General features: G+C 51.7%; 1 protein-coding gene across 1 annotated transcript in view; it reads right to left on the bottom strand.

Annotated features, from left to right (window-relative positions):
* Nucleotides 1-3688: 3688 nt before the first annotated feature.
* NATD1 (N-acetyltransferase domain containing 1) overlaps nt 3689-10536 on the bottom strand; it is a 29770-nt gene continuing 22922 nt past the window's right edge. Inside the window, exon 3 of the mRNA XM_014604300.3 lies at nt 3689-7768. Coding sequence (XP_014459786.2) covers nt 7652-7768 — 117 coding nt within the window. The 3' untranslated portion in view covers nt 3689-7651. The remainder of the gene's footprint in view (nt 7769-10536) is intronic.

The raw sequence follows: 10536 nt of genomic DNA, 5'->3' as shown, positions 1-10536 counted from the left end.
GGCATTGGAGAAAAGATTGTAAAACTTCTCCTGGGTAGAAAGGGAAGTTTGTAATACATAGGATTTCACAGAGGAGTCAACAGATGGAAAACTTCTCAGGGCAGTCAGTTCATAGCTGGTCTGGAGCCTCTCACCGCTTGTGAGGATCTGTGATGATGCAAATTACCTTGAACCAAAGGCAGGAGCAGGATCTCAGGTTTCAGGTGGTCAGAGTAGCTCATTTCTAGTAGAGGCGACATGGGCAATTCATGTGGGTTTTTTTTAATTCCCCAGATTTTTTTTAGTTCTTGAGATGGAATTTGACCAAGGCATGCCAATGGAAAGCACGCTCACCTTGTGCCTCCCAGCAGGAACCTAGAGCAGGTTAGGCAGACGCAGAATAGATCAGGGTGCCATCTGTTATAGAAAGGTATTGAAAGGAGCAGCAGGGGTTAGCTTCAATCTAGCTTACATATGGATCCAGCACATCTCAGGAAGAGTGAGCGTGCTGTCCTGGAAGGACACGAGGCTGAGGCAGGTAGAGAATAAGGTAGATCAGCTCATCTCAGCAACCTCCACTGGCAGACCTCCCCCAGAAACAAAAACTGCCATCCCCTGGCTAGAGAACTTAAGAAAACAGGTAGTAGGAACAGCATTTGCCATCCCGGGGTGCAGCTATCAAAGCACAGGGGCCTGACAGCTTGGTGAGGATAGTTTTCAGAGGCTGCATTTATTTTAAAATAACATTTTTTTTCTGCCATCGGTTCTTCCCCCTCTCACATGAAAAATAGTGTCCATCGCTTCCCAGATGCAACAGCCTTCACAACACCCACTGCTACAGCAACCATTCAAACTAATGAGCATCAGCAAGGTGATACTGTCCTTCCCCATCCTCAGTTCGTGGGGGTCCTTCCTCTCAACCGCAGCAGAAGCAGCTGTTCCTTTCACAGATGTCCAAGCACTTTTCCAATCCAGGCACAAATCGCTCAAAGGGATCTGTTCCCAGCTTTTCTGATGTTGCATCTCCTTGATCTGACAGTGCTTTTCAGGACACGTCAGATCTCGAGACCAGGAATCATGGCACAGTCCTTTCAGAGGCGCTTTTTTATAGCATCAACTTCAGAAACAGGAGCTCTCCTGTTCCAGAGGTTCATTCTTCCTCCACCTGGCAGTATCACTTCTCAACCTCCATCACAGCACTAAACACAAGCTGCTTCAGTCTCTGCTCCTTATTCACCCAACTAACTGTCCTGCTTGAACTTCTATTACAATGTTCTAGGGGAGTTTTTTAAAGGGACCTTGTTCCACTGTGCAATTCTTTTCCCTTTAAAATGTCCTTCTCCTGCCATTTCTTTCCCATTAAGAACCCCATACACTTACTTTTACAAGAAGCACTTTGAGCTCTTCAGCAACCACAAGCAGCTGGGAGGTTGGCTTTTGGTCCACGTATGACTTGACTGACGGTGCATTTCAGAAGAACATAAGGCTCTCTTTGTGCCCTCCCTTCTAAGGAACAAGCTGTATTTATCTGCAATGGTATTAATGAGCAACTCTATACGGCTACAACCGAAAACCCAGCAACTGTATAGAGACAAACTGCAACAAATCCACGGTCCCCTACAACCTCACAGGCATCACCGTGCCGCACACCATGATCACCAGATGTTCCAACAGGCCCTGAAATCAGAGCCCATTTAAAGCAGAGGCCTCTATATTTTGAGGGAAAGGAGACTCTCCAATACCTGTGAGGCGTATAGGGTATCTGGCATCCCTGGGGTAAAGGCCAGCTCCAGCCTGGAGAGGGCAGTGGCGCAGCTGCGTCCCAGCTGCTTTGTTCTAAACAATGAGTTCAGCCCGTTCTTGCAGCACGACAGAAAGCCAGTCATCATTATGTAGCATGTGTTATCCAACAGCTCGGCTGCTGTTTGTGGGATGATGCATCAGTAGAGAAAGACTCTCTGGAACGTGGAGCGTAAACAGAAAGTGCAACAGCAGCATTCCAGCCTGTGCGTTAGACACCAAAAAATGACAGCTATGCATCGCAAAAGGAGCGCGGGTCGAGACCTCTGGGTTCCAAGCCTGGAACCAGACCTGAATTTTGCAAAACGAGCCTCTGCTTTTACAAGGGGTCAAACCAAAACCTTGCAGCCAAATGCAGCTTTCCCTGCCCCATCCACTCACCCAGCCGCTTGGGGGAATCTGGCTTCAATGTCTATGGTGTGTTATCTGTCTCTCCATGAAACAATATGACAAACACATTCTGATCGGGGACCTGTTGGCCGAATACTCGAGCTGTCTCCCAGAGCTGAGGAGCACGAGGGCCCCTGGGTGGAATTTCCTTGTGTTTCATGGGGTAGCCTATCCATTCCCTTCACTGTGTACAAACACTGCAAGAAATAACTTGGTTTATGCAGGCTTCGTTCATTCACGTCTTTAAACTGAAGAATATGAAAATACACACTCAAATGACAAGGGACAGACTTGCACTTCACCGGGCAGAATAGGAATCGCAGAAGAGCGCTGGACCTATTGCTGGACAGAATGTATTACTGCATGCATCGTCCTTATGGTTATATTGATGGAAATTGGAGTCACAACCTGATTCCACAACAGCACCAAGCTCCAAGTAGTCATTAAGACCATAACCTGAAGTAAGTCCACAGCCTGGAGCCCCCTTGGTTTGTTCACAATGCATCTCCTGCCAGCCCATTATCTGGGTTTGAGGCACTGCCCTCAGGGAAACTGAGGTACCAGAGATGTGGGGTAACTCTTGTTACTGGGAGAGGAAAAAAGCCAAACCAAGAAAAGCTGTGAGCGTGTCAGGCCATGTTCAGCTCAGCAGTTTACCACTGGTACCAGTGTACATTGGTAGTTAGAAGTGAACGTCCTCGTCTCTCACCTTAGGGCTGAGGACAGGCAACTACCTGGCTTGCACTTGAGTTGTGTTGCCTGGCAGCAAACCCCAGATTTTACAGACTGACAAACCCCTTGTCCTCTTTTCAGTACCTGTGAATTATTTGAATTAACACTTTGCCTCATAGTTAATTGGAGTTAGTTGCCATTTAAGCCTGGTGTGTTAACAACTGTTTTGATAAGAGTCTCAGCCTAATCCCTTTAAAGGGTTGTCTGTGCATAGCCCAAGCCTGTCTCCTCCTTTGCCCTTGCATCTGAGCACTTCCAAGGAATTTATCCTCACAACACTGCGGTGAGGTAGGCAAGCCCAATCGTTTCCATTATACACATGGAAAAATGGAGAACCAGAGTCTGATTCTGTTCACCAGCTGAGTGCGCTCAATGGTACATTAAGGGAGGTGACCAGGTTGTGCCACAGTAGCACGTACCATGGAGAATCCTGCTTGCCAAGGGATTTTGAGGGGCAGCTTGCTTTATGTGGCTGGAGATTAATCTTGTTTTTATATTTTTGGAGGGGCACTACAGTTTTAACAACTGTGATGCTCTGCATTTATACCGCAGAAGGCAAAGTTAAACAAATAAAATGCTTTTCATATGGCAGGGGCCCAGGTCTGTGACCGTGTCTAGTTCCAGGGAAATTTATTCCACAATCTCAGACTGATCCAATATATCATGGGCAGCCTGTGCTACAGACTGGAACCGAACCCAGATCTCCCACACGGTCATCCTCATCCCCCAGCCACAAGGACAGCTCGCCCCCCGCCGAAGCCCGAGGAGCATGGTCAATCACTGCAGATTGGTTAAGCCACACTTTTTATTGAATTGTATTCCATGCAATATGTTCATGTTTAATAGTATGACAGGAAGGGGAGGATAATGTTAGACACAAATGAAAGCCGAAAGGTTGTTTGTAACAGGTCCTGAGCAGGAAAGGCACATAGTTACCACTTAAATCAACAGAATAAAAACCTAAACGGAGGGAGACACAACATTGGAGGCCATACAAGAAAGAGGGAGCTTCAAGTTGGTTGATGGAGAAGTAGGTTACATGACCTATAGTTTCCCCAGGTCTTTAATTCAAGTGAGCTTTGTGACCTCAATATGCAACGGAGCCACTTCCCCTCTGCCGTCCCCAGTCTCGCAGGCCGCGTGCCAAGGCCAGGCAGCACCGCAGAACGTCACACAATATTTAGGGCCTCAGCAACTGTACAGGGGATGCCTTTCCACTGAGATGAGCTAGGAAAGGATGGGTGATGGAAGTGGTTTGGGGAGAGCCCTCCCTCGCCAGGGACTCAGTGGTCACGTCAGACTGGCACTGATGGGTTCCTGCAGCGTGGAGGATTGCAGTATCACGGCTGACCTGCCTTGACACGTAGGTATTGCTATTCACCAAACATCAAATAATACAGGAAATTAAGGGAAGGCGGTAGTGGTGATGGGGAAGGGGATACAGCAGTAAAACTGTGGGGCACAACACTATCGAACATCTCCATCACGTCAGAAACTGAAATGATCATAGCACCTCAGAGTGAAACAGTGGCAATACCACGTACTGCGCTTGTTTTAAGGCAGGGACGGCCAACCTTGATCTGATCTAGGAGGCGCGCGGTTCCCTTTGAAATAGCACGAAGGACTCCACTTTCAACCTCTGCGCCTGTGCTTCCCATGTGAAACGGCAGCGCCAGAATCCTTCGGGAGGCCTTCAGGCAGGAGACAACTGTATTTCTGGAAGCTGGACACATGCAGAAGTTAATACAAAGAGAGAGAATAAAAAAAAGAGGGATGAGGTTTGCAGTGCTGGCCTTGCCCTGGCATTTTGCTTCTCAGATCTTAAACAAGCCACCCTGTTTCCACCTTCAGCTTGCAGAGGAGGGGGAAAGGATTCACCAAAACACCTGGACCTTCAGAGGCAGCAGCTCAACATTACACAGCTACGGTGCGGGCAAAACTCATCCTTCTTTAGGCCAAATGTTCCCCATCTTCGATTCCTTTCGACTGCCTGGCCTCATTCTCTACCCCTGGGAGCAGCAGAGGAAGCTGCCGTACGTGAGAAATATGGAGAAGGTCGGGCAGACTGCAACACTGCACCACCACGGACAGCACAAATCGGAGGCATTTCTGCTGCATTCATCCACCTCCTTAGGTGTAGGAAAGGCCCGTGATGATGGAAGCTGGTGCTGTGACAAGTCTGAAGGACGTTTCCAACTAAGGATGTTGTGTGTGGAAGGCAGACTACGAAGTCTGGGAGACGGCGTGGGAAGTTTTCACTCGGGCGTCAGCACCCGAACACGATTGAAATTCCAACTTCTTGTGCTTAACAAACGGAGGTGAATGAACAGTGGGTGAAAGGTGCTAAACCGAAGGCCCTGATGTTGGAAGTCCAACAGAAGTGATGCAGTCTGGACAGCAACGGGGTAGGTCCTGATGGAGCCATGTCCCCAGAGGACAGTCAGCCTTCGTGCCGACTGTCACTGAATGCTCTGCCAGCAATAACCCTGGCTGAGGAGTCAGCGATGCAGACACCTGTCCCCTGCCAGCACTGAGCCCGAGTCCTCTGAAACCAACAAGTCTTTCCATGCATCACCCTGGAGTTTGGCTCAGGATCTAGAAATAGAACTGAGCTCCACTCTCATTTAGCTCACCGCACAGCAACCAGATGGTCATTCTGGGTCCCTACAAAATCAAGGCTGAATTTAGACATGGGGTACAGGCGAAATGCTCCAGCTTTCACTACAAATCGCCTGAAACTCCCCTAATTTCAGCAACTGTCCAGCTGTAGTTATCAGCTGTTCAGTTATCAGAGCGCTCCGAGGCTGCTGCATCCCATACAGAACCGGCCTAGCTGCCTGAAACAACACTGACATCCCCTGAAATCAGAGCAGCAGTCCCATTTCTCTGAAATCTTTTCTGTCTCCTGAAAACGTTGGCTATAAATGCAGTTAATGAGGCTTTGGCTGCATTTTGGGTCTTCTAGCACCACACTTCTATGGAATAAAGGGGTAAAATCCTGTCAATTAACCACGTTATAACTTTTTCCTCCTGCCGAGTAGCACAAAACTAGAACGAGGAGGAACCTTCCCCTCCGTAGCCCCTCCACCTCTGCTCTACAAAGGGAAGGCAAAGGTCTGGTCCTGCCTGCAGGGCAGACAGCTCTTGGATCCGGCTTCCAGGTTGCCTCCCTGCCAACATCACATCAACGAACAGCACTGACACTAGCAGAGCAGGGAGAAAACGAGACCAGGTTTTGAGGCCGGTGGAAAGAAATCTCAGGCCTGGGCTGTTTAGTGAAGTGGTGGCAGCAGCTTGCACTTCAGAAGAGGAGTCGGGGGATGCTATTTCATAGCACTTGCCGCCTGGCTCCCTCACGTCAGTTCTGCGGGGATGCTCCATTCTTGCCTGCAGCCCCATACAAGGCCCGGACAAGGGAAGATGATTCTGCAAGCCGGTGGAAGAGCTGGCGCAGGCTGCGGCCTGGCCTCTCCTTCTCCACCGGGGCAGGATGCACGCCCTCCTCCCTTCCCCACTGGGGCAGGACACCCCGAGGAGCCGTGGCGTTCTGTTTTGCTTGGCACAGTGCGCGTGGGTCTGCGTTTGGCAGGGATGGTAGATCCTGCTTGGCTGGTTCTTGGCACCTGTGTGCCCCCCTGGCTGAGGGTGCTGCCAAGCCTTGTCGGGCTCCACCTGAAATCTCAAGGAGATGGAAAAGCAAAGCCCTGGGCAGCGGCCAGTCCTGCCAGCGCTGGCTCCTCCACCAGCCTGTTATTGCTCCTCCCCCCTCAGGGGAATGTCCCCATGCGTGGCAGAGTCAAAGATGCATCAAGAGAAGAGACTGAATTGAAAACTCCCTTCCCTCCCCATGTGTAGCAGAGTTTTCGATCATCCCTTCTCCTCCCCTATCCCAGGCTGACTGAAGGCAGCGGGGCTGTGAAAAGGAGGTGATGAACTGACCAGCTGCTCTTCTGCAGCCCTCCATGTTGCTGCCCAAACTGAAGGCAGATCACCTCCCACAAGTCAGTCCCCTTTCTGGGCTAGGAAATATCACAGTCTCAATGTCTCATCATCCCATGTCTCTCAGAGCAGAGACCCTTTGACACCATGCCCTAGTCCTCAGGTGCCAGCTGCTTGCTTTGCTCGAGGGAAGAGCAGTCATGGAAGCTTTTTTCCCCCCCTCTGGCTCCAGTTCACCTTTCAGGTGGATTTAGGCTGGGCACGGTCTTCCCGGTCCCTTTGCAACAGGACCTGGGTGAGAACCTGCCCAGGGAAGCGGGCTTTTTCACTACCCCACACTCCAGGATGGTTAAGTCTCAGCATCCATGTGAACCTCCAAGATGAAAGCAGGCCGGAGTCTGGTCATTGCTTTCCCCAAGCTGTAGGGGAGAGGATGCTGCTGATGGAGGTGGAGATCCCAGTCCTCTCCCTGCCCTGGTGAAGGAGGTGGACAGAAAACCACCCTTTTCCAACCCAGGGCACGGTGAAGGAGGAGGCCGTTGTAAACAAAACCCTGAGCCAGGCTGGCCGTGGGAGGGTAGTGGCTGGCCTCAACACCTGGGGCCGAGGTGGCGGGAGGTGGTTGGGGGTGGGTGTCACAGCCCATGCATGCACCACATGTATGCACTTGAAGAAACACAAAGACTTTTGAGTGCGTGTGGGGGTGGGAAGGTGGGGTTTCCTGAGACCGCGCAGAAGCAAAGGCCGCGTTGGAGAGTCAGGGACGGGGCCTGCTGGTGTGAGAGCAGTCTGGGCTCGGCAGCGTCCTGCATTAAGGCTGTAAGTGTTCCAGATACTGCGGCAGGGGGTTCTCCTTGACGTACTTCTGAATGTACCAGCACGTCAGATGAGCTTTCAGGTCCTCTTCCACCACAAAATCCAAGGCTGCCTACAAATCACGAGAGAGGACATACAGGTTACAAATGCTGCCAGCCCATCCCACCCTTCACGGTTGCCTGCAAGGTGATCAAGGCTTATGTGCACCTGGTTCTGGTGACAGTACAGAGCAGTCCTAGCCCCAGGAAAGTGACCTCAGGACCCAGCCTTACAGCTCAGCAGCTATGAGCAGAGACCAAGTGAAACCATGTCCTAGGGGGACCTGGCCCCAATGGTTAGCATCAGTAGGAGCCCGAAGCACCACGTATTAAGCCATACATGGGCAAGGGGCAGGGCCAACAGCAAAGCTGGTACGAGGAAGCCAAAGCTCAGCATTCAAACCCCTTGCGGTAAATGTGAAGCAGGGAGACTCCTTGCAAGGAGGAAGGATGGGGTAGGGGAAACAAGAGAGTTGTAATGAAGCCTGGGTGCAAGGAAAGGGCAAGTCCCTCTGCAGAGCCTGCTGCAGGAACCAGAGGGCATCAGGCTACGAGACAGTCCCTGCCCTTTAAATAGGGAGCAGCATCCCTTCTGGCCACAGCTCTTCCACAGCCTCCTGCAGACAAAGGGAGATGTGAGCTGTCCTCGTTTCCCCTCTGTGTGTGGAGGGAGAGGAGGCAGGCAGCAGGATTACAGCTGGAGGGAGAAACGCAGCAGTGCACAAACAGCCCAAAGCCAGGGCCCTGCTAGTAATGGTGCAGGAAGAAAACCAGCAGAGACCTAGGCATGGTGGTGGGGGCTGGCAGTGCTTGCCTCTGCTGCCTGTATGCAGCACAGGGGGTTTCTCTTAGACCTTCTCTTTTGAAAGGCAACATTTTCAAGTGCTTTAAACATCTGCCAGCTCACTTCCAGCTTGCCAAACATCAGGGCAGTGGAGCAGGGGACACAGATTTGCAGCCCCTGGGCACATCTAGGCTGGGAGGAAATGCTTGGCTAATGCTGCATCTCAGCCCCCCCTGCCATCCCAACTGAGGTTCTCCAGGGCCCAGCAAAGGCCCCAGGGGCACGGAGCTCCCTGTCTCCTCTGGGACCCTGGATGGACCATTTGGAGCTGTTCCCAAGGTATCCCCCGCATGGTGCTCATTTTCCCCCATTCCCTGCCCAGCTCCCCTGGCCTGCTCCATCACTGCCCAGGGTCTGCAGAAGAGACGAGGCACAGTAGTGCCAGAGGGAGTGAAAGAGGTGCCCGCAGCTGCTCCCCTAATCCTCTCTGGTTAGGAGCGTGTTCACATGAGGCAAACTGAGCAGATTTGAGGCTGCTCGTTCCCTGCCTTGGTTTGGGGCCTCGATTTAGAGTGGACGCAACTGGACGTTTCCACGTGGGGCAGAAACATCAGAGACTTCGAGCCCAAACGGAGACAGGACCTTTCCCTGATGGAGGGTGCAGAGCCTCCCCCCAGCCCTCCACCTCGTCGGCCCCATCTCCTACCAGCTCACAAAGGGCCCGGTTCTGCTCTTGTCCCGCTCTAATGTCATTAACTTCAGTGAAGCAAGTCTCAGTGAAGCAATATCAACACCGAGCCCTTTGCCTGGAGAAAGGCCCGTCTTCTGCACAGCATTACATGGGTGTTGGGAAGCTCATGCCGAGCCAGCCCCACAGGAAGATGACAGAGTTTGCCTTACTTCACAGACAGGGGCACAGAGAAAGTGCAGGGCTTTGCCCTTGCTCAAGGACACTTGCTGGGTCAGGCCAACACCAGGCACATCTGCATGCTCACTCGCATGTTCTGTTCAGATGATAAAAGGGAAGAGGCAGAGCTGGGATTAATGGCAGGATGGGCCAGGACTTGCCCAGCAACATCTCCAGACCAGAAATAAAAGCCTCCGATTACAAATCTTTCTGCACATGCCGCTGCATATCCAGCCCACGATAGTGGCAGGAGGAGAGTGCTGCTGCCTGGTCACTCCATGGTCGGTCACTCATCACCGAGACCAGCTGTTGTGACAACGTGTGCCCGACACGGAGCATATGGTATGAACCGTCTCCTGCCTAATGAAGCAAGAGCAGACTCCTCGCTTCCAGTACGTGGCTGGGATTTTACAGAGACCCTCGCCTCCTCCGAGTTCACAAGCAAGCCAAACCCTCCACAGGAAGAGAAAGGCAAAGCTTCCTCAGGGGCAGATCTCTAGTAGAGAAGAAATGATGTAGGAGAGGCTCACGTGGGAATGTATCTGAAGCAGCCAGGTAATTACTTGCCCCCGCTCCAGTATGCCCTTCAGAGCACTCCTCAGAGACCACCTCTGGCTCATGCAAGCAGCAGCCCTGATGGGATGTTGCCTTGGTGCAATGCAGCAGAAGGGCTGCCGTGAGATGGCTTGAGAACAGTGGAAGGGAAGGAATTGGGGCAGGAGCAGGAGAAATCATATCAGAGCGTTTCAGTCCCTGAGAGAGCCCCATTGCTCCCAAGTCTGGAAACCAGAAGATTTGGAAAAGGTGAATGAATTCCTGCAGGAGACCTGATCAAGATCTCCCCTTGCAAGCAGAGCAGCTTGGAAGACAAGTGCTTCTATAAACTACTGCCCTGGCCTGAGGCTCTAAGACCCAATGCTCTAGCTCCAGGGAGCCAGGGATTCCTTCAGCATTTAGCTCTTTGGTTCCCAACAGCTATTTAGAGACACTCCACTTTGTGCCCACTTAGCTCAGCAGAGATGTCCCATCACGGGGCTGTGCTGTGCTTCACAGGGTTAGGCAGGGCTTCCTAGTGAAGGGCACTTTGTCTCTTCCTTGGCTGTGAGTATGATGGTCCCCAGAAATGACTCTAACAAGGTCAAGAAGCTTTA

The sequence above is a fragment of the Alligator mississippiensis genome, chromosome 13, assembly GCF_030867095.1.
Source record: "Alligator mississippiensis isolate rAllMis1 chromosome 13, rAllMis1, whole genome shotgun sequence".
Lineage (NCBI taxonomy): Eukaryota > Metazoa > Chordata > Crocodylia > Alligatoridae > Alligator > Alligator mississippiensis.
Note: the sequence above shows the minus strand (reverse complement) of the source record. Positions and strands in the feature narration are given on the sequence as shown.